This window comes from Orbicella franksi, chromosome 5 (assembly GCF_964199315.1).
Source record: "Orbicella franksi chromosome 5, jaOrbFran1.1, whole genome shotgun sequence".
Taxonomy (NCBI): Eukaryota; Metazoa; Cnidaria; class Anthozoa; order Scleractinia; family Merulinidae; genus Orbicella; species Orbicella franksi.
This window is the reverse complement of record NC_138149.1, coordinates 4,411,100-4,434,975: the sequence shown is the minus strand read 5'-3', so window position 1 is coordinate 4,434,975 and position 23,876 is coordinate 4,411,100. Positions and strand designations below refer to the sequence as shown.

Here is a 23,876-nt window from a genome sequence, read left to right as displayed (position 1 = left end):
TACAATCTACTCCTGATATATTATTTACAATTGTGAGTTCTATTCGGAATGTTCCCCAATTTCAGTGACATTCGAGCCATTGTTGAGGTCGACTCTCAGTTACTGCAAAAGAAAATGAGAAGTCTTTGTTAGTACAACAGTTTGTCAGCAGTTAAGGCACAGAATTTCAGTAGTGTTTGTTGCGTAAACATAAAAGTATTTCCTGAACCCATCCCAAAGCAAAGACAACAGACATCGCTCGAAATTCCCCTGCTCGAGAGAGAGCTGTAATGATGAAGCCGAAAAAACACACCAAGGGACAGATTGCAAGGATGTGCCGCAGCGATATGCGGTGGGAACAAATTTATCACGTACACACAAGAGAAAATGTACCGGAGAAACTGTAGCAGCATGTCTATGTCACTACAACATGTTCCTCGTACATTTTCCTGTGCACGTGCTACACGTCGCTTTATTCCTTCCTGTGTTCGCAGCGTTACGGAGGTTTATTTACTTGGTTTTATACTTTCGCGCGCAAATGACAACTAATCAGAGACCTACACGGATCAAAGAAGTGCTCCGTCATCAGAATGGAATTTATTTTAGAAGGATTTACCCGCCTCGTCACCATCCGCACGGAGGGAATCCTCCGAGTAGAGGCGTTATTGTACCCCTGGCGGCACACAATAGAAGTTTTATCTGAAGTTCTCAAATTCATTAACAATTTATTCATCAAGTTTAAACAAAGGAAATCATGAAAATATATATCAAACACTCATGACAGTGTTTGACCACATTTCCAAACACCTCTAAGTTCGCCAAAAATACTCCGCCGGGCGTCGTAATTTCAACTCTCTTCTCGGTGTTTGGAAATGTGGTTAAACACGGCCTTCCGTGTTTGATATATTACATCTTAAAAATAATCACACCTACCGCTACAACAAGAGTCTTTTTGTCCTCGTCCGTTGGGGTCGTATCGAGGATCGTTCTTGTTATTTCAAGTGGTGTACTTTCGATTTCCACTTGTCTGCCACAGAAAGTCTACAAACAAACACATCAAAAGGCACACGAATTAGCACAGGGACTAAATCGCTCTGCATGTAAAATTTCTACAAACAAAACTTGTTTATTTCGACAATTTTATAACAACTTTTTAATCAGCTACAGGGAAAATTTGGTACGCCACTCGTGAGTATTTATTCAATGTGGAGGCAGCGTTACCTAGTTCCTGCACGGTTTTTTTCCCAGGCCTGGACGGTCAATTGCTATCGGTGACGTAACGATTGACCGCGGTGAAATATCGAGGCCTAGGAACTAGGCATGAGGTAGCGTGGTCGAGTGGTTAGAGCGCCGGACTTGAAGTCAGAAGGTCGCGGGTTCAAGTCCCGCCCTGACCACTAATAGAGTTGTTTCTTGGTAGGCTTAGTTCAACTCCTCGGCCATGCCTGGAAATAACCAACTGGTCTGCCTCCCGCCAGTTGGGAGTTTTAAGCGTGTTGTGTTTAGTTGGGATATTTGTTTCTTTTAGTTAAGTGGCATGCCTGAGAACTACCCCAGCCCCAAAACAATAACAGCTGCTACACGTTGATGACAAGTAGAATTGCAAGACTGCCAGAGCTGCCACACTTCCCGAGAACTAACTACAATCGTGGACAAAAGTCCTTGGGACACTTATGTAATGTAACGGATTATCTGTGTTTTAGAACTGAAGTATGAAGAAAACGCTGCTATATCCTTTATAAACGGGTTGCTGTCCCCCCTTCCCACTCAAAACAATGTTGAAAATCAGTTGAAATTGCACGTACTAGTTTTCAACATTGTATGGGGGGTGGGGGGCGAGGTTAGGCAGGTGAAGTTGTATTTGCGCCTGGCGTGTACGCAAAAGCGCCAAAAGTGCAAATTTGTCCCAAGACTTTTGTCCATGATTGTAGGTGTACAATACAATACAATACAATACAATACAATACAATACAATACAATACAATACAATACAATACAATACAATACAATACAATACAATACAAATTTTATCAGCAATACCCATGGGGGCTTTCCAGTACTAATATTACTAAATACGTTGCATTAAAATGAACATGAAATAAATCAACGTACCATGGAATTTTAAAAATGATATGAAATAAGGTAGAATTATGTGACAATATTGTATTATGAAAATAAAAACCTAACGTAGGTGTCTACGAAGCTAAGCGTATTGACAACTATAAACTAACATTATATACTAACTTTTTTTAAAATCGCTATTCGCCATGATTACTTACCGTTGTGTTAAGGTCTTCCTGTAGTGTGTCATGATGTGTCCTGCAAAGAAGACGAGAAATTAGAGGAGGCAATAAACGTACATTTACAAAAAGCAAAGGAAGAAAGACAAGAAGTATCGTGATTGGCTAATATACTCGAAGACATACCGATTGTTATTATCCAGTGACAAATAAGTACGAGTGCATCACGAGTGTCATGTTGCCTGGTAACATGCTCCAACAACGCCTCACGGAATCGACTTCCGATCGAAAAAGGCTCGTGTTTCCTCGGATGCCAGAATATGACAAACAATGGTATTAAAACACATCACCTACCCTGTTGGTATTCCTTGAAGCCTTGAAGCGTCTATGGCGCTTAACTGCTTTCGTTTCGCTGCCTGCAAATATTTCAGACGACAACCAAATTCAAAATTCGCGCTTAAGTAGAGACAGAAAGCAATAACTTGATGTCATGATTATCCAAACTCTCCTTACTGCAAGTTATCCATTTTCTATAATTCTTGTAAGGGGAATTTGGATTTCAGTGGACAGAGGATCAGATTCCTAAATCCCATATTGGTCAAGATCTAGTCTCATAGCCGGCGAGATTCCGCGCGAGTGCTTTGCCTTGCTCGCGAAAATTCCATCGTGGCCTCGTTCCACCGCGGAAACAAACCAATCGCGCGCAAAATCGCGCACGTTACGCGCGCTAGTCAAGATCTAGGTCATGAGGTAGTGAGCAGACAATTCAACATAATTCTAGTTTTTGTCTTCAGTACAGAAGAAACTGAGGGTGAATTGTGAGCCTTCTGAGAGAAAGACCACCAACAAGCTTATGTAATAATCGTTTTGCTCTAAGGAAGCACCGTGAAGGCCGCGTTCTTTAAAATGCAAGTACATGTATTTGTATTTGTTACAGTTTTTTCATTTCTCAACTTGACGATATGAATACAGTATTGTTAAAAATAAAGTGCAGCGAAAGGAAAGTGGAAAGGACAAAGTATAGTAAAGTAACTATATGCTCTTCAATTAAATACATCTGTTTTAGGATTTTTTTAAAAAAGAAACAAAATATAAGAGAGGAAAGAGCAAACACATAGTAAATAACTAAGTACAGGTATCAACAGAGAAATCAATAACACGAGGAAACGCGCTCGCTACTGAGCGTGCGCTTTCAGAGATTTTTTCGCTTGCATGAATGAAAGTAAAGAGTCGCTCGTGTGTGTGTGATCTCGTTGAACCAGTCTTCAAGCGCAAGCTGTACCACACCCAAAGTAATAACATGGACTCACCGTGAGAACTGTATAATCAGATGTTCTGTCCACAAAATCACAAAAATCCTTGAAAGCCTTCTCCTCCTGGCGATGATTTTCCTTTACCTGCAATAAAAAACACGACACGACATAAGCTCAAGACTAAATTCTTACAATTGTCCAAACTAAAATCAAAATTATGACCCTCACTGTGCCACAGATAGAACATGAAATAAGGATTGTCTCACACCACCCTTCTCTAACACTTTCTCAAACAACGAATGCCCCCCAACAAAAACATTTACATCTAAACTAGTTCGTACTTACAAACTCGTAATACTCCTCTTCCTCGATAAGTTCCTGATTCCTCTGAGCCTGCAATAGCTGATTCTGAACAAAACAAAAACAAACACACAGTCAACTCTCGCCTTTCGGAAGCCCCGCTATTACGGACACCCTGCTATTACGACACCCCACTATTACGGAAAGTCGAAACCCAGCTATTACGACACCCCACTATTACGGACAGCCGGCCCCACTATTACGGAGAGAAGCTACATCCCCGGCCGAAACTACAAAGAAATTTATGGAAACAATTGCCGCTATTTTGGACTTACGCTATCACGGAATTAATTACACTTCAAGTAGTCCCAAACTAATACTATTATTGTTCTTCATTCGTCACAACGGACAACTTGGAGTCTTAGAATGTTCATTAGTATTTTGACCTCAAATGTATGATTATGCATCAAAGTAAACGTGTATTACGAATTAAAAGAGACCGGAAATCTTAAAAGCGTATAGCAGAATAAGTGATATTTGATACTTCACAACCAAAAAAATTGGGTCATTTTTTTTCATCACACCCCGCTATTGTGGACTCTCGCTATTACTGAGACCAAATGACGCTCCTGAGGATGTCTGCTTCAATAAGAATTGACTGTACATGCCAAGCGTGATACCACGTCACCAGCATACGTGACGTTGTTTAGTGACGAGAGCTTACGACTTATGGAAGCGGGTAAAAGGTCCATATTCACCCCCGTCCCTATTTCTCCTTTCCCTCCCCTCCCTAAGACAGACCTGAGTAGCTGACACTCCTGCCGCCCTATCGTTCAGTATCCTGGTGATTTCCATCATGTTGTCGACGTCTGGAGAAACGGGTCTGATGTTTTCTTGTTCAAGCTCCACCTTAATCTCATGCCACACTTCCAGCATCTTTACATAGAGCAAAAAAAAAAAAGAATATCCTTATTATTATATGGAGGAGAGTGTTTTATTGAGAACTAAAGCACTTGTAGATTCCATGCGCCACGTCATCCGGGATACGAGTGGCGTATTTTTGGTATATCACTCTTCCGAGTATCCTTTCGTTCAATGACGTCACGCCTTTTCCAGCGTTGGACGAACTTGAAAATCACTTAGGGTTACGGTTACGGTTACGGTTACGGTTACGGTTACGGTTACGGTTAAGGTTATGATTCAAGTCAAAGTCAGATTTCTATTTTTCAGTCAAAAGTAGAAAATTACATTAAACACTCGAACATAAAATTCATATCTTCTCGCCACCGTGTAATATCCTTTATACAGTTAACTTCCCTCAAAGAAGCCTGCGAGCAAGGGACAGACGACGTGAAACATGAGGCAGAAATCCGTCTACGTTAGGGAAAGACTCCAAAGCGATTTCCTATAGTTATATAGTTTAATTTGAAGACTAACTTGGATTAGGAGGAATCTCTTACAATAGCGTGACCTCACGTTGTCTTTGAAACCTCTATTTGGGTCGTCACGGAACATTCACACCGTAACCTGGCAGTTTATGGTGACGCTTTCCTCACCTTAAAGTCGAGATATTTCTCGATTACAGCAACCGTGACATAATCCAGAGTTGATAGACCAGGAACTGCGTTAAACCCTGCAGAAAATATCGAGTTAAAAAATAGAAGAAAAACTCCAAACACAGTAAGTCAAACCACGGTATACAATGTCAAACAAGCTGTAAAGACTCACCAAGTTTACAAAACATGGAGTACAGTTTTGCTCTCATGTTTTCAGACACGTCCACGATCGCTTGGCTAGGCCGGTCAGCGGGTAACGGAATGACACCTTGGCGCTCTTGGACAGTTCCCATGAGAGGCCGCTTGAGGTCTGCAACGCGTGCAAAAGACAAAGGGTCAACTCCAAAACTCCATGGAGTTCAACCATTTACTTCCCAAGAACATTCGAAGCCTAAATTATCTTTACTATGCAAGTTCATTGCCAAGTATGTGCAATTTAAGGGATACTGATAGCCATGATGTCAGTGGCCCTTCGACTTCTGTGGTGTCTGGAGTTCAAATTGAATGGTAACTCTTCACAAGCCTTATGGCCCACGACTGACGGCGCTCAATTCTTGTTTTTGCAGTATGAAGCGACTGGGAGTATTGCTAAATCTTCTGGATGGAATGCTAGTCCAAAGCAGGGCTATCCTCAGCATTTGTTTTAAAATTTCCGTCACAGTTTGTCGGTACCCACATATACACCTGGATGGAGAGATGCACTGTGTGTGTGTGAGAGAGAGTGTCTTGTCAATGAACACGACACGATGACCTTAGCTAAGGCTCGCACCCAGACTGTTCAAGCCGCTAGCCATTAGAACCCGGTGAAAACTCGGAAGCTTCACACAAAAAGAAAAAAAGTGAGCAAAAATCGGAAGCCAAGTCAGAAGAAGTTGAAAAGCATGAATGGAACACGCTGCTTTCCAGCATCCCAAGTACTACTATAACTACATTAAGCAGCCAAAGGCTGACGTGGAAAGTAGAATACAAGTTGTATTTATCAGCTGCAGCAGTTACCTGTTATTTTGCCCGTTTTATCACGTGGTACACCCATGTTTGACTCCTCCTTTTTCCACAACTCCACCAGTAGTTTGCCGGCTGTAATCTGCTTTTCCCCTCGCCAGGCCTGTACATGCGCCAGAGCCTGTGCAACAACAATTCAAGCAACACAGATGTAAGGATCACGTGCGTTTTCAGAAACTAAGGTTGATATGCTGTGACGTTCGATATATACGCTGTCTTTTATGTGGGACTTTTGTCAGATTGGAAATTTTCGTCAGTTATTAGTAGACTACGAATAGTCCCTCTTTCGCTTAGTCCACGAACGAGACCGTAAATAAACCGCGAGGGAAAAATGGCTGCGTGAAATCCTGGGGGCGAGAAGCGCACGATTGGCGGGAGGCAGACCAGTTGGCTATTTCCAAGCATGACCGAGGAGTTGAACTAGGGTCTACCGCGAAACAACCTCAGCTTAGTGGTAAGAACGGGACGTAACCCACGACCTTCGGCGCTCTGACCACTTGGCCACGCTGCCTCCCTTAGTGGTGGTGCTATGTGGCCTCGGATGTAAAAATTAAATTTTCTAACCTTGGCATTTTCACACAGATCCACCAAGCAGCCCAACACCAAATTCTGCATTGTGAGCGGGCATATCTGTTGTAAAGAATGTCAACAAGTTGTTATTTACGGACAACTGACACAACAAAGTTCAAGTTAGTGCTGAACTAATTCAACAAGCCTCTTTTAAAGGAACAAATCGTATACACATAAAAAAACATATTTATAGCAGCGTGCTAATAAACTTTGCTAGTTACTAAGATACAGCATCTAGCAAATTGTTTTCTTGTTAGCTTTCTCCGTGCATCTTGCCCACTACAGTACGCGCGGTTTAAATTTCTACGGCTTATTTCACGCAGGTAAACGATTGCTTCAAAGCAATTGCATGTGATTCAAATGAAATCCAGTTTCACCAAGCATTGCACTGTAGCATAGCACTAGTATCGTCCCTTCCAACACCGTTGACCGTACGTACGTGCTAATAACCAGTAACAGAAAATTTGAACGTTGGAGAAAAATCATGGAATATCGCGTCACAAACGAGAAATGCGCGTGCACGCACATGCAGCTCGCGCACAGTTCAAAATGCTAAACATTCCTCAAAATTTCAGCTGAATATACGATATAGCTCAGTTGTAATTAAATAGCATTTACAGATAAGACCTGTTGAGTCAACAGTGTTGCAGCTAGAAATGCCAAATGGAACTGAATAGTTTTCACATTCTCCAAAATATTGTTATGGACAATGTTAACGCTGGTTTTATTGAGGAATAGCCTTGGGTGTTTTCAGCAGTAAAATTGAAAAAGGAGAAAAGAGAACCGCGCTGTTCCGTTCACACTCCGTGAACGTTGCAAATAGTTTTGACTAATATATGTTTTAAAAAGATTGCTTTCCCAGTCACGTTCTTTTGAGTTATTTTCACCACGTACACAATTATCTCTAAATTGAATGAAACCTGAAAAAAATAGTTGACTAACATAGAAAAACACCACAGAGATAATAATAATAAACCATAAAGGAACAAGGATGGTTAAGAATGTAGAAGATTGACGCGGATTACAAACGATGAACTTGACAAATTTAGGCCAAACTTTTCAAGATCCGCAAACCGAGACTTAGCTCCTTTAACAAGACTAAGTGAATCCGGGAGGCGAAGACGTCACAGAAACCATAAAGCAATTTGCACGTGTGGCTCTTTCATGCTCTTTGATTGGCTGAGGCATTGCGGAAGCCAGCAAAAAGATGACAAAGAATTGAGTGACAGCTTGTGGTTTGGTGCATTTGATGGCAATTAGTTTGAGTTACCTGTAATAAATCCATGAGATGAAACACTCCATCGTTCTCAAGAAAAAGCTGCTCGGTCAGATAACATCCCAGTACAGCAGACCTAGTAGAAAACCACGAGCAAGGCGATAAGACACAGCGTTTGCTTTCAATAACAGTACTGAAAAGTTATAAGTAAATTCCTCTTGCATAGCATAACTTTTTTTATTTTTAACTTCTAACATGTAGACATTTTTTTAATTTTTTGACTTTAAATAATGAAATTTTGACTGTCTGACTCACTGTTAGACTGCAAAACAGTCGTTTTTGGGCGTTTTCGAAAGGCGCGAAGCGCCGTAAGCGCGATCCTCGCGTGTAAAGCGCGCGAGCCTCACACGCCTTACGGGCGTGTGATTTACTGACTGACTGACTTACCACACACAGTCTACTGCAGACAGCAGTATCTGATGATGTCCCAGCGGGCTGTTGATCTTGTTAGGATCCCTCTTCAGATATTCAACTAACACCTGCACTCCTTGAGCACCGAACAGTTCCTACAGCAAACAAACGAAAGACAATATTCTTTATTCTGCTCTGATGTAGGAGTTGCCTTGCACGCTGTCGTGGAATGCTTAATTACATCCCATAGGAACAGCTTGTTTAGAATCATATTTATTCCGTAACACTCGATTGTGTGATTTGTATTCTTTCATTACGTAACCAGTTCTGTTCAATACTTTTGTAATTAGTCCTTAACCAATAGTTTTCTATTCCTTTCTTTGATTGTAACACCTTGCGTTTGCATATTTAGGGTTTTTGGGGGTGATACGTGTTGAGAGGTTTTTCTGTGTGTAGAAGAAGCAGGTTGAAGTGTAGTTACGAGCGAGGCTAGAAAGTGGCAGGAACACGTCCGGAAGCACATTTTCATTACTGAGAAGCCATCAGTAAACCATTCCTAAATTCACGACAAAGAGCCATTTGCCGGGGAACGTGAGTGCTAAATAGCTAGTCGAAGCAATCGAAGGACAAGCGTAAAGTTCTGTCGAAGTCGGCCGTTGTAAACCGGACAGCTGGAGTAAATCGGAGAAGTCAAGTTGAAATATACCGGACTGAGTGAAGACGTAATCGGAAGAAGTAAGTTGAAAGGTGGGAGTAATAAACGGGAGTTTGAATTGGTTCGTTGTGTGTGTCATGTGTTGGTGGAACGTTGTTGGGGTCAAGTTCATGGACAAGGACTTCAGACGCAAGGTGAACTGAACTGAACTACGGAAACGCCTATTTTTTTAAGGTATATTCTTGTAAATAGATTAAGTGTACTGAATTATTTAGCTTGTTTATTATATTCTTGTAAATAAATTAAGGTTAACTATTTAGCTTATTGTATTATTGTTAGATACCCTATTTAAAGTATAATGTTATTTTAGTGTAATTGTCATAATAAATGCTTGTAGACTTAGGTAGTTGTTGCGTGTTTTCTCGGGTTCGTTTATGCTTAGTTTTTTTTGGTTAGAGAGAGCCCACCTTTGTGGCGCGGTTTCGTCACACACGCACAAGGCCATACATACTGAGCTAATCAAATGAAACTGTCAGCAAGTCACAAAGGACGCAAACAGTACCTGAACCAATCAAGACTCGAAGTAAACACATACACGTAACCGACGAAAAGCGCGGGAAAACGTGTGCGAGCGGGTCACAAGAGGTTTGGTTTTACTTCTGATTGAATGACAAAGAAGCGCGCGCGAAACCAAATCAAATGCGAGTTAATTTCGACATTCAAGTGAAAACTTCTCTACTCATTTAGTTGATAAGAGTGGCTGCCTCGTAATTTAACATGTTTCGTTAAACGGCCACTGTCTTGCACGGTGTTTTACTATGTCGGCTTGCGCGAAATTTTGTGACGGCGAATTTTCCTTTCCGTTCGCCATTACTCTCCATATTATGAATAAAAACAAATTATGAGCGCTTCCGTCCGTTGTCTACACCCGCATGGACAGAAGGAAAGAAGAGCTTAGGCAATGACGACGGCGACCCCGAGGACAACGCCTGGTGAAAAATGTATTTAAATTTTACTTTCGAATTTCGCCATTGTCTAGATCTGTTCAGTGTGCCTACTGGTCTCAGAACTTGCTGAAGCTAAATATGTAACGCCAGCGTTCAATTTCAAATGAAAATACGAAAAATTACCCGCCGTCGTTCGTGTTCTCCAAAATACGCAGAACGTGGTTATTTCACGATGTAGTTGTGCAGAGGACGGCAAAGAAATGTACGAAGATATATAACGCACGTGCACAGTCATTGTTCTCCTCATTAAACCTTTTGTTTGGTGGCGTTCTCGTTGCCGTGGCTGTGGTGGTTTGTTTAAGTTCTCTGTTGTTGTGCAGAGGACGGCAAAAAAATTTACAAAGATTTATAACGCACGTGCACAGCCATTGTTCTCCTCATTAAACCTTTTGTTTGGTGGCGTTCTCGTTGCCGTGGCTGTGGTGGTTTGTTTAAGTTCTCTGTTGTTGTGCAGAGGACGGCAAAAAAAATTTACAAAGATTTATAACGCACGTACACAGCCATTGTTGTTCTCATTAAACCTTTGGTTTGGTGACATGTATTGCGTTATTTCTATAGTCTGTACGTGTAGACCATAGAAATATGTAGTCTATTTACTACATATAATAACACGCCACAGTTTTACCTTCTTGTGTGTGTCTCCTTCACAAAGAGAAGCCACAATAAACAACATGTCACACTGCATTTCAACATCAATGAGGTCATTCTCATCAGTACTGGTGCTGGCATTCAAAAGGATTCCTACAAGATATTCACCCATTAAATTGAAATACACCGTCAAAAAACAGCTGGTGACGAAAGGGCGGGTGGACTTGTAATGGGAGAACCTGTACAAACATTTTATCCAAAGGGAACCGAAATACTCCTAACTCTATGCCGCAGAAATTAAAGATACCTGACATCCAGCTTCATGGGCCCAGGGTCGATTTCCGCTGCTCTTTCGCGTCCGGTCTTTGTTCCTGGGTACCCCTGAGTGTTATCTAACTAGACTATATTCGTATTCTTGGTATTGGACTGAAACCAACCGGTAATGGACGCTCATGCGGGGAATATCATTAGAAAGGGAAAAATTCTATTTGCATTTAAGACTCCCCGAATAAGCCTCCGTTGCAAGTTGGTTCCAGTCCAATAATGGCCTATTACAGAACTTACCAACAATCTGATTGATGGCTCCTTGATCAACAAGATCCTGATTCAAGCCATCATCTCCCACTGACACCATGCCTCTGATGAGCCGCAGACAATACCGCATCTGAGCCCGCTTGTTACCACGACCACCAGAGCCATGGAAACTGTTGCCATGACCACCATAGTCGGCTGAGAGGAAAAGCAAGAAGCGTTTTCAGTGTAAGTAACATTCAGAATGCTGAACAAACAATGAGGGTCCAATAAAGGTTTTTTCAATCCCGCATCCCGCCACTACTTTAGCTCAATCCCGCCATCCCGCCGATCCACCTTTGCAAGAGTTGCAGTTTCTCTGATTAACGTTCGTAACGTGTGATTTTCGGTTTTTCGTCCCGAATCCCGCCGTCAATTTCAAAACTATCCCGCATCCAGTCTGTCAAAATGAGTGAATCCCGCTCCCGCCGAAATATTTTTATCCCGCATCCCGCCATCAAAATTTCTGTCATCCCGCATCACACCTTCATTTCTATTCTCATCCCGGAGCTCGCCAAACCAAATGTCGCCAAATGTCGGACCCTCGAATTTTCAAGTTCGTTTAATGTAGAAATCTATTTCCTTCCTCGACATAGTTTAATGGCTTTCGGCCGTTACTTTTTTTTTAGTACTGATGGGGTCCTGTGATAAAGAAATGTTTTCTAGCCTCTTTTATTAACGTTTCCAACAGCTGACAGCCTGACAGCTCATACCTTGTCCCACACACCACTCAAGCAGCATCAGTAATCTAGTGTTACTCTGACACGTCATGTAATCCTCCAAACACAGTGGTGCAACAGTACTTAATGTATCTAGCGCCTGTACAGAAAAAACGAAAAATAATAATAGCCAAAAATGCTTCTATTTTAATTTAGTAAACACGCATTGTTTGTTTCCTTTGTTGAACATTATGGTTCACGACTTTGGTCACTTTTTAGAAACATTTCTTAATCCGTAAATAACATTAGGAATGGTGAATTATTACACTACGGAAATACAGTCACGAGGTTGAGAACTTCTCAATCAATAAATTGAAAAAGCTTTGGGGAGATGAAGGAAACAAACATATTTTGAAGGCTGAAAGAAATAAATTTCTTGTTTCCTTTGTAGGGTTGTTGATTTGTTGTTTTCGGTATATTTTTGAGACAAGAAACAAAACCTATGTCACCTTTGAATATACCAGACATCGAAACAGAACAGTGCGACTTCAAGAAAAGATGGGCCGAAACCAGGCTGAACAAAAGTCAAAAAATAATTATTTCACCTTACTTTCCAACTGTTACATTATTGCCAATATTGAAGGCAAGGGGAGACCAAAAAATTCAATAATGTTACGTCTTATAGTAAATCTCTACAGTCCGCTCTCAATGGGGTTTGAATGTCATTAAGTATCTAGCAGTACATATTTAACTTAGATATCCTTTTTTTTTACCTGTAATTGCAGCTCTTCAAACTGTGCTGGGGACCACTCAGGGGTGGAGGTGTTGTCATTTGCTCGCACAAATGAAAACAGCGACAAAACGACGCGTCCTTCAGAAAAAATCTGTTATAAAATGAAAATAAGAAAACCTTGCACAATGACACCAACAAAATGCAACATTACACTCAAATTAACTTGTGATACAGTAGTTATGCGATGTTTTCAAACAGCACACTGTAAATTTAATCCATCAAGTATTCACTCTTAAGAGATTGGTTTAAATGCATCACATGACTGAATATGCCCAAGTTAAAGCTGGAAAATGCCTCAGTGATATTCCCTAACTTTCAAAACTTTGTGCATAATTGCGAAAAATATTAGTTAGCTCTTATTAACCGAGCAGGAGGTCTGTATGGGAGAATCTTGACCGAGGTCGTGAGTGCAGACCGAACGCAGTGAAGTCGGTACACACGAGCGAGGACAAGATTCTCCCATACAGACCGACTTAGCTCGGTTAATAAGATGTTTATTATGTGGCAAAGAAGAAAACTTTAATTCGTCTAATGTAACTGGTCTGCTTGCGAACGGCGATGAGCTTAACTTAAGCCTGCCGAAATTTGCTCGTCCTCTTTACTTTTTTTTGTCATCAGACTTTTTGGCACTTCCATAAATGAATGAGAAGAAAATAAAAGAAAACGGTGAACATTTTTGTATTTTAGTTTGCTACTTTTTCAACGCAAAATGAAACCGGTCTAGATGCCGGTCTAGATGGGAAAATCTAACCCGCGGTCAATATCGATTTCAGCCAATCAAATTCGTGAATTCGGTACTTCCCAGTCCTTGTGAGACACAGCCATATAATAAAAGGATAATATTAAACACTAAAGCCCCCATTTGACTTTAAAAGTTTGCTCGGATATTTGTCTTTGGACACTATCTGTTCTTCAAAGCTCACAGTTTCCCTTGAGCTTTGCTCTTGCAAAACTGTTCCTTCTTGGTCCAACAGATAATGTCTGCAGACAAATATCTGAGCACACTTTCTTTCGTGCAAAATGGAGGCTACTGTTTATTTATCCAACAAGTGCATGGAAGAATTTATGTCAATCGTGTCAGTTGTGGCACAGTTTGCAAAAACATCAGGATTCTCAGGAAAACAAAACTAATTGTTTTCCTTGGGACCAGTTATTAAAATTATGTAAAACGGATGCCACACAAAACAGATGATGTCAATATTAATATTACTATATTGTTTACAAACAATTTGCACTGTTTTTTCACATTTGCCAACAATTAAAGAAAAGAACTCTTTGTTTCAATAGCCAACATATTTCTGGTGACATAACATGAAGTATTGCTATTGGCATGTTTGAGTTGATATCTAGTTTACAACAACATGAGGATGTATTTACCGCAAAGCTGGCAGAATCTGCACTCAGCAACACTAAAATGCTCATGAGTAGTTTCTTGAATTCAAAGTCCTCATGGGTCTACAAGAAAACAACACAGTCAGTATAAAATAATCATCAGGTACTGTAGGCGATGCCATCATGGTACAGGAAATGCACTTGACACTTGAGGGCCTATACATTTGACACTTTCTGGACCTCAACAAACAATTTATTTATTACAGGAGAGTATCTTAGGAATAGCGAATAACCCAATTACATGAGATTATCTTAGGAATAAGGAATAACCCAATTCATGTTTACCTGGTAGAGTTTAAGATTCCTCACCAGTTCATGATGGCTTTTAACTAAAACAGATAAACAAAGAAATGCTTTTAGCTGAAAAATATGCAGTTAAAAGGTTTATGGCAAAGTTAGGGAAATGTCTTTTCTTGTCTCCCACCCATTCCTTCTTGTCTACCAATGTTTGTGTCCATATTTGTGGGGATAAATTCCTTCCTGACACTAATGGAAAAGTCTAACTGTAAGCAACACAGAAAACTAAACAATTTTGTGAAAACTAAACTAGTGCATCCCCAAGACATCTGCAATTGTACTCACATCCAAATTTAGTCATCGCTCTTAATCATTTTACTGCTTATAGTTTGCAACAAGGCATACATATAGTATTATTTCTTTCCAGGTGAAATTTACTTTTACAACTAACTTTCACAAGACAACATTCCAACTAAATGAAATTAAACAAAAAATTACACTAACTTTAAGTTAAAACATCAAAATTAGACCGCTCTTTTACCTTCCGTGAAAGTTGCCAGTAAAACAATCAGCTTGGTAAAACCAGTTTCCTGCAAGAAACATAATAATGAAAAAATATAAAGACACAAAACTGTTTTGCTACAAAACAACACAGCTCTTCCTACTCAAGTGAGACAAACTTACTACTGACGACATCACTCATTTGCACTCGTCTGAGACGTGAGATGCAACTGACAAGCTGTGAAAAGATATTTCACCTACCATAAAAGGAGAGGTTGGACAGAGAGACACAACCAGTGACGCAATTACCAGCAAATCATTTCTGCAATGAAAGTACATGCCACACAAATTAGAATTTATCACACCATTCAGAGAACATATCAAGATACATGTATACAGTTAACTTTTTCCAAATGGACGCTTATTTGTATTCAGAATGAACTCTGTGTTCATGTTTATTGTGTATTCAGACCTTCAATTTGGAGTTTTTATACAGTGAGATCACATTCACACATAGAGTTCATTCAGAGACTCAAGTCTTGCCTGAAGCCACAACTTGTACAGCATATACATGACTGTATAATATAAAGGTCCTTGTGAATGTACTGTTCAATAGCTGTCATTAATAGTCATACATCCATAGACTCTTACTTAACAGGGAATACATACCTCAGCTGTTTATCAGCCAGGCTGTAACCTTCTTTGAGTTGTCTGACAAAGGCATCTCTTATTGCACTACAACATCGTTTTAAATAATGGAAAAAGTTAATCAAAAGTATATATTTTCTAAATCTTGAAATATGTGTACAGTATATTAGAAAATTGGAACGAAACTACTTCAATCAGCAACACAAATTCTGTGAAATAACTGACAATTTTTATTTTTACTGAATTTCTTTGCTGCACAAAGCCAAACAAAAAGTAATAATTAAATTACCCACAAAAGTAAAAGTGAAGCCTTTAAGACACTAAGTTAAACACACTTGTACTACTTTGTAATGTGCAAACACAATTGTTTCAGATTGACATGCAGTAAAATAATTTACTTGTGGAACCTACCTGACACACTGTTTACAATTTAACTGATTAGCAACCTGAGAATAAAATGCACACAGACAGGTGTGTTACTTTCCCAAAACAACACACAGTGAAGACAACACACTATAATGGCTCCCTTTCTATGATGACCAGTTTTTTATTGTTCAGGCTGCACACTATCCACACATTAACTCTTAACTCTTCTTGGAAATTCTTTGCAATGGCCATCTCTCAACAGAGACCAGTTACATTAATATTTATTTTGCACTTTTTAGTTTCTACAGTGCTGAGTAAACCAAAGAGTTACATAATTTTACTAAATATGTTGTGTGGTATTGTGTCTAAATTTAGGCAAGGTACAGACTGTACTTTGCTCATCTTATCATGCAACTCTCCACCTTGGAGGAATAGCAAGGCATAATTTGTTGATTTTAAAAATATCATAAAAGGGAAATGTCTGAAGAAAGCTCTTGACTAACAAGCATGTTCCCTAAAAATATATTTAATGGGCACTGGTATGAAATAACCAACATTTCAGGCCTGAGTGGTCACTTACATGTATACCTTGCTTTATCCCCCAACCCCCCCCCCCCCTCCAATCCAACAGTTCTTCAACTCACCTCCTGTTTAGAACCAAATTCCAATAAGTTCCAGAGAATCTCAACAGTTCGGAAAACAAGCCTGTATATAATGAAGTAACAGAAGTTCAAATGAATGATTCCAGAAAATATCCATACCCCACCATGGACAACTTCCACTTCACATTTTACCCCCCACCCCAACTTGCCTTCAGAAATTCCAAAATGCTTTAGCCCCCATGCCTTCCCTATTCTGAAATTGTTAAACCCCCTTCTCTTCCAAATTTCCATGTTTTACTTCAACCTTCTAGAATTCCTTGTTTGACTCTCTACAACCTCTAATGAAAGAGATTTTACTCTTTTACATCTTCCAAGACGTTTTTGCCAATAATTTTCAGTCAAACAACTGCCTACAGGGCTCAAAAATTGCAAAACAAATTTGTTCCGATAGTCCAACTGATATAATGCCATGCATTCAACAGCAACTAAAACTTCCTCCTCCTCAGTTGTAATTTTGCAACTGGTTTTCAACTGTAACGTGAACACATGCCTGATCAATTAATGCTTGCCTTGCATCTAAAATCAGACAATGTTTCAATATCTTATCAATACTATTTTCAAGTGAAAAAATATAAAAAATGCTGCATTATCGTAAACCAAAAAAAGTGTCAAATAGTCCCATATGAGTAAAAAAGCAATTATTATATGTTATTAAGTAGTTAGATTTGAATATTAAATAAACGACACAGTTAATTTGTTATAGATGTTTAGTTCACACAAAGACATGGATTGTATGGTCTTTGAAATGTTGTTCATTTGCAAATGTAAATCGAAACTGAATTATATTTAAACATAAAATATTATATTTTTCACTTGAATAGGATATGTAGATGATAGCCAAACATGGTGTGATTCTACTTATTTAATATATAATTTCTTAAATTTTCATCTGAAACCATGCTGATTAGACTATTTGTTTATTAAGTTATTACCTGGCAGAGGGGTCTGGGATATTAATTCCACTGCACAACAAACCGGCTGCACTAACTGACAGCATGTCATCACAGTTCAGTGCTATAATAAGCAAACACAGTTTAATCAGATAGCTAGAGTATAATGCATGTACCACATTAAGAGTGTGGCACGCCTGGCCATTTGAGAAGTAAACTTATAGAATATTAGAAGGTTGAATTGAATTTTGAAGATGCTCAATAATATAATTATGGATGTTAATAAGTTGTCAGAAATTAATAAAAACTTTGTCAAGTGGCCAATTAAGTGCAGTAATCTTCACTATAAAATTCAATATTCATAACAATCACATTACCTGATGTCGAATAACACTGCAATACTTTCATAATTTCAAGCCGCACGCTCAGGTCTTCAACGTGTTCTAAACTCTAAGGAATGTAAATAAAATGATGCAATTACTCATCAAGTTAACTGGTATGTTACATTTAATTGTCAGTAATTACACATAAACTTGTGCACTCGTATAGAAAAAGTGTCTGACCTCAACAAGGGCTCTGGCAACTCCACTTCTTTCCACTAAAGTTTTGTTGTAAGATGGCAATGATGCTTGATAACCTACGTAAATATTTGTGAAAAGCCACATTTTTAATTACCTACATGTACAGTAGTAAAGACGGCTCATTGATAGAATTTTGAATAGTTTAAAAGTTCAAATTATGTTTATTGGGGGCTACAATACTAGTAGGGCACTGCAGGCCAGACTAATCTGTTTCCAGGACAGTCAATAAGGGCTGTAACCTGTAATACTTGTTACAGCTGAGTATGCCTAATGGAACCTTGACATTACAGTTGTCTGTTGTAATATTGCTCATCGTGGATACAATTCCCCAAAAAGTAACAACTGAAGTTTGTTACAGGTATGAAGATCATGGTGAGAGGAGCAGTGACCTCATGATTATTGCACTCATCTCTGGATCGAGCGGTCTGGGTTTAAGCACTGCCCAGGGACATTGCTCTGTGTTCTTGTGCAAGACACTTTACTCTCACAGTGCCTCTCTCTGCACAGGCGTATAAATGGGTACCGGCCAACTTAATGTTGGGGGAAACCCTGTGATGGACTAGCATCCCATCCAGGGGGGAATAGAAATACTCCTAGTTGTTTCATGCTACAGAAAACAGGATAAGCTCCAGCCTGATGAGCCACTTTTGGTGCATATGCAAACTTTACTATGAAGATCAAAGCAGCAGGTGATTCAAAACTTATTGGCAGCCCTGGCCGGTTCCAGTAATGATAAATTTTCACAGAAACTCTCCACTGCAGCTATATCTGATCCACTAGCTACAAATTGTATGTTGCCCCAACCGACACATTGCATGTGAAATTTTACCTTCAAATCCTTGGCTTTCTGATGACTGTTCAGTGTAGAATCTAATCAGTGATTCTCCTAACTGAAGTTGAACAGTAATATTGTTTATCTTCATAGTGTGACCTGAAATAAGTTCAAATAAAGTGTTAGTAGTAATCAAAATAATTATGACAACATCCAATATTGTACTTCACTGTGTTATATACTGGAAACAATGGTCTTATCTGCCAACTCAGTTGCAAGCATATACATTCATGTATCACTGCTACTTTTCTCAAGGGTCTTTCAAATACCTTTTCACTGAGAAAGGAAAATGCAGTTTGAGAAAATATCCATGCCCTCTCTTTGAAAGGTTATTAGAAATTCTGGTGAGGTGGGGGGGGGGGGGGGGGGAAGGGTCTTGAACACTAAAATAATTAAAGGAAAGTAAATGTATGAAGCTAAACTGGACTTTCCGATGAGTGCAGGAAGGTTAAACAAAAAAACTTCCATGAGGGGTATCTGGTATGGATATTTTCTAGAAATTATTGCACAATGGTCGTACGTACTGTACAGGGTTGTATTCTAGAGGCAACCAGGTGTCACAGGTGACTGACTTTTGCCTATGGGCGACTGGAAAATCTTACTTCTTTTCATATAAGTGCTGGGCACCCAGGATTTTATGGTTGGGAACCTTTGGGCTCCTTGTAATTCTTCTTAGACCACAGCTTTGACATACCTAACTCAGTAAGGAGGCTAATGATAGAATTAGCATGAGTGGAATCATCTGAAGTTCTTTCCTTCAAAAATGGCTTCCTGTAAATTAAACCAATATTAAGTAATAAACACTGGGAAAAAAGAAATCCTTAAATAAACATATTCAAGCTACATGTAAATAATAGAGACTTTTTGTGGTTAACTAACCCAATACATGTTAAAATAATTTCAGACTAACATTTTCAGTGGCCTCTATCCACCTTCATCACAGTGTCATAATTAAGAATTGGTCATGCTTAGTGTGCACATAGCAAGTTATGGCTGCATGCAAGAAGTTTTGAGAGCATGAGAGAAGCATCTCTAGCTTTGAGGTCATAATCCAATATTTTTATAAATAGAACCCTCAAGTGTGCCATCTTATTATAACTGGTACTTAGCAAGAAATCCTAATGAGCACTACGATCACAACAATTTAATTATTTAACAAAAACCAACCATTGAAGTAATATGAATCCCAAAGATGGCAACATCTTGCCTGCTCACAACTACCTGCTGTATCCCATAAGAAAAAGTTTCCCAAAGGCTATATAGTAAATCGCTCAATAACCACGCTTGGTCAGTCAAGATGGCTGGATATTGGCCTCATTCTTTTTTTAGCAACTTTATGGACCTCGACTCCATCTTGATTCATAAATATGCAAAAAAAGAACTTGACCAATATCCAGCCATCTTGACCTCACACTTGGTCAATAACCCATGGATATGTACATGTATCAGATACTAACCCACAGACTTTAATCAAGTCACATAAAGGTTTCTCGTATTGTAGGTCTGTCTCTAATCTTTCTCTACAAACTGTGATCATGTCACACACCAAGTCAACATCTTTCATGAGCTGTTATTAGACAATGTTAAGTCATAATATCACAAGTATTGTGCAGATTTACTAGTGTACTAATCAATACATCATCCATGTACTGATTAGAAGTGCATCTACTAAGTTACTTAAATTACAAGTACGTGTACATGTAGTTAACAATGAAAACAGCTTTATAGAGTACTGTAGATTTCAACTGCGTCATAGAACAAAACTAAAAGCAAATGCATGTAAAGCTATAGAGCTGGCATGAAGCATGGGAAAAACGGATGTATGTGTAACTAATTTTAAACCCTGAATAGTCATGTAGCACTGAAGGGATGCCAACCAATGGAAAAAAATGCAGTAGATCCCCAATTTTACCTTCTTGACCCCTAAAAAGTTGTTCAAAGTAGCGTTCTGCTGATTCAATGACATTGTACATGTCAATGGCTTTGTAAGATAATACCAAAGCAAAGTTTGAATTGTTTACTAAAGATATATACTGATACAATGTAATATATCACTTACAAAATTTACTGATAATGCGATTTGAGATTTATGTTTTCATTCAAAGGATACAAATCCATGACAGAAGTATTTGGTAAGTCTGTGGATGGCTCGTACATGACGATCTACCAGTTCTTTCTAAGTAATAAATAAACAAAATCATTTACCAGTTAGTTTTGTCTCTTCCTATAGAGTAACAATCTCCATTAACGTCCACCTCTCTACAACATCCACTTGTATATTATGTTCTGTCAGATGGTCCATACATGTATGTATATTCACTCTTAATTTAAACTCTCTACAACGACCACCCCTCCATAACAGCAAGACTGCAGACGTTATAACTGAATTGTAACTAACATTTCCATCCTAACTGTACACAGGCTAACTGGAGTGTTATTTGGGTTATCCTGAGTGATTTTCAGGCTAACCGGAGTGCAGACTTTCACGATGCTTAACCTGAATTTCACAAATCGAATATGGTTTAGCGTGGTCTGTACTCTTATCAACAACGATACGCGTCATCACAGTGGCGCAGCCGAGTGGGTCCACAACAAATTTTGACCACTGTGATGACGTGCATCATTGTCGATAAGAGTACAGACCACACTAAACCACAGTTCAATTTGTTTTTTACCACAATTTCAACATCAAAGAAAATCTGTTTTTCAGAGCACAAGCTAAAAAAAGGCATTGCGTGACAAGTTGACGAGAGCAGCGTTGTCTGAACTCTTATAGACAATGCCAAATTAGCCAATCATATTGCAAGATTAGTAGCTGTTGTGGTAAAATATCCTGTCTACGGTTAGCACTTGATAATGGAAATAACACGACATATACTTAAAAAGTCAGTAGTCTGCAGTCTGCATTTCACCCTCAGTCTGCCTTTGCCCCTGTTCCCCAGTTTGCGTTTTACACTGACCGGTATTCACTTGTCACCACATTTAAAACAGACAGCACATGTTGTGTTTTTTGAAGAATTAACCACCTCAAAACTTAACTACGTTCGCTGGTAAAGTCAAATACCGTGCATCAGGTTTCAGACAAGCTTACAAGTATACCCAAAAACTTATACTAACAATAATGAGGCGTTTTAGATGTGGAAAACTGGAAAAGATCATATAATTATGTTTATGAAGGGTTTCTTTTCAACCAAAATATTTGTGAAAATATATAAAAACTAGTCGATAACAAACGAGAGACTTTCACAGGCGAAGATTAATCAGTGCACCACAGAGCTAGCTAGTTTAACCATGCGAGCTTATTTTTCAGTGCGCATGCACAATTTACCGTTAATCAAAATACGTACAATAACATAATATGCCAAATTACGACCATGTACAACCAAATCTACAAAATACAGACATTTTTAATGATTATAAAACACTGATCAACGACTTACCGAGTGTTTGTCTGTGAGAAGTTTGTGTGTTTTGAGAACGCTAACTGGAACAAGTTTGCCAGAATGCTGTAAAAAGCAACAGGTTATCTCGTTATGTTTTCCCACCAGATAGCCTCTTTGCATCAAATACTTTCTTACCTTTCCTTCGGTCCGCAACTTTTCGAAGTCTTCGTCTGTTATCACGTTATTTACAACGGGAATTTGCCGCGCTGTTGCAGCCGCCATTTTGATCTCTTCGCCGATCGTCTCCTGTGGCAAACTGTTGCCTAGCAACCACAGCAAATTTAACAATGGGCTAACAGACCGCTGACCGCGGAGTCGTTGGGCTCGCTTGCCTACGAACAGGCTCTCGATCTTTAAATAGCTTAGCGGAGAACGACACTCGTCAATTTTTCTTCGTCCAGTCAAACACGGTAGGATTGCTCCTTCCCCTTTCCTCTCCATCTTTCTTTCCTCACGAAGAGCCTGCTCGCAGGCTACCTGATACTCGTATACTGATACATGTATTTGGGTTTCACACTAAAGAAGGGCTATGCCTGAAACGTTTGTGATTTTTCACAAGATAACACTTTTCTGCCTTATAGTTTTCAATTTGTAATTCTTTTGAATGTTTATACCTGATACTCAGATCCAACCTCGTACCAGGCTCTCTCTCCTTTGCCTCCCTTTCGTCGTTGGGAGGCAGAGGAGAGAGAGCCTGAGAACAAGCTAACCGAGAGGAAACGTCCATATTTTTGTCCAGTCGTAAACGGTAAGGTAGCTCTTTCCAACTTTCCTTCTCTCCCTAGCCCGTGAATAGCATGACTAACAACTTGAAACCATTTTCTCTTGTTGAAACTCAAAGTTGACGACTGTAGATTTTCCACCAAAAGCTGACGTTTCGAAGTTTCGACTTTTCACATAAGCCTTTCTCGCGTTAACACGTTTGGACCAGAGTGGACGTGATTTAAAACAACAATAAAGAAATGCAACAAGGACTATTTATTTGCACATACCGATATATCTCAAAGGGCGCCAAGTGTTATACGTCTTATACCTGAAAGCAAAGCAATGATAATTCCAAGTCTTGTTCCAAGTAAATATTAGTTATAAATTTCCTCATGTTGCCTGAAGCTCTGACATTGATAAGAATTGAAAAGATGGTTTATTTCTAATTCTTTCGAAAGAATCCGTTTTATGAAATTTGATAAAGCGTACTTCTGAAGTATGGTCAGGTTTATTTTAACCAATGACAAAAGAACCAAGAAATCCATTTCAGAAAATCGTTTGATTTTCTCTGTGGGGGAGTTCCAGATGAAAAGGTCGGGGATGCCCGTCGTCTCGTTTAGGGGTGTTCATGACGAGACACTACTATTTTAAGCTGTCAAGCTGGCTGTCGAAGTATCTTTCTGTGTGTACTCGAAGAAAAATTTATAAAAAAAAACCACTCTTATTTCCATTTTTAGCCTCGATTTCCTCCGGTATCTCGAGTACGGTTTACTAACGTGGACTCTTGAACAGCGTCCTGTAATCTAGCCTTTTCTTTTTT

General features: G+C 39.3%; 1 protein-coding gene across 1 annotated transcript; it reads right to left on the bottom strand.

The window, feature by feature from the left end:
* Positions 1-12: 12 nt before the first annotated feature.
* Positions 13-22,874, bottom strand: LOC145486654 (cilia- and flagella-associated protein 69-like). The gene is made up of 33 exons (XM_081465356.1): positions 22,487-22,874; positions 22,349-22,414; positions 21,019-21,084; positions 20,366-20,475; positions 19,603-19,679; positions 18,906-19,007; positions 18,059-18,132; positions 17,873-17,945; positions 17,538-17,619; positions 16,588-16,648; positions 15,989-16,023; positions 15,599-15,664; positions 15,191-15,251; positions 14,970-15,018; positions 14,477-14,520; positions 14,177-14,254; positions 12,780-12,890; positions 12,061-12,166; positions 11,342-11,506; positions 10,815-10,930; positions 8,564-8,682; positions 8,171-8,252; positions 6,895-6,960; positions 6,325-6,451; positions 5,501-5,638; positions 5,329-5,405; positions 4,574-4,708; positions 3,818-3,880; positions 3,530-3,616; positions 2,574-2,635; positions 2,259-2,298; positions 913-1,020; positions 13-102 (listed from the first exon to the last, which is right to left on the bottom strand). Exons 1-33 carry the CDS (start codon positions 22,790-22,792, stop codon positions 100-102), a joined length of 2,955 nt encoding a protein of 984 aa, XP_081321482.1. The 5' UTR covers positions 22,793-22,874; the 3' UTR covers positions 13-99.
* Between the last annotated feature and the right edge of the window lie 1,002 nt (positions 22,875-23,876).

Coding starts and splice junctions, on each gene's coding strand:
- LOC145486654 (XM_081465356.1), bottom strand. CDS start 22,792: ATGGAGAGGAAAGGGGAAGGAGCAATCCTACCGTGTTTGACTGGACGA. Junction 11,507..12,060: donor TGAGTGGTGTGTGGGACAAG/GTATGAGCTGTC, acceptor TTTTCCTCTCAG/CCGACTATGGTGGTCATGGC. Junction 6,961..8,170: donor ATCTCATGGATTTATTACAG/GTAACTCAAACT, acceptor TCTTTACAACAG/ATATGCCCGCTCACAATGCA.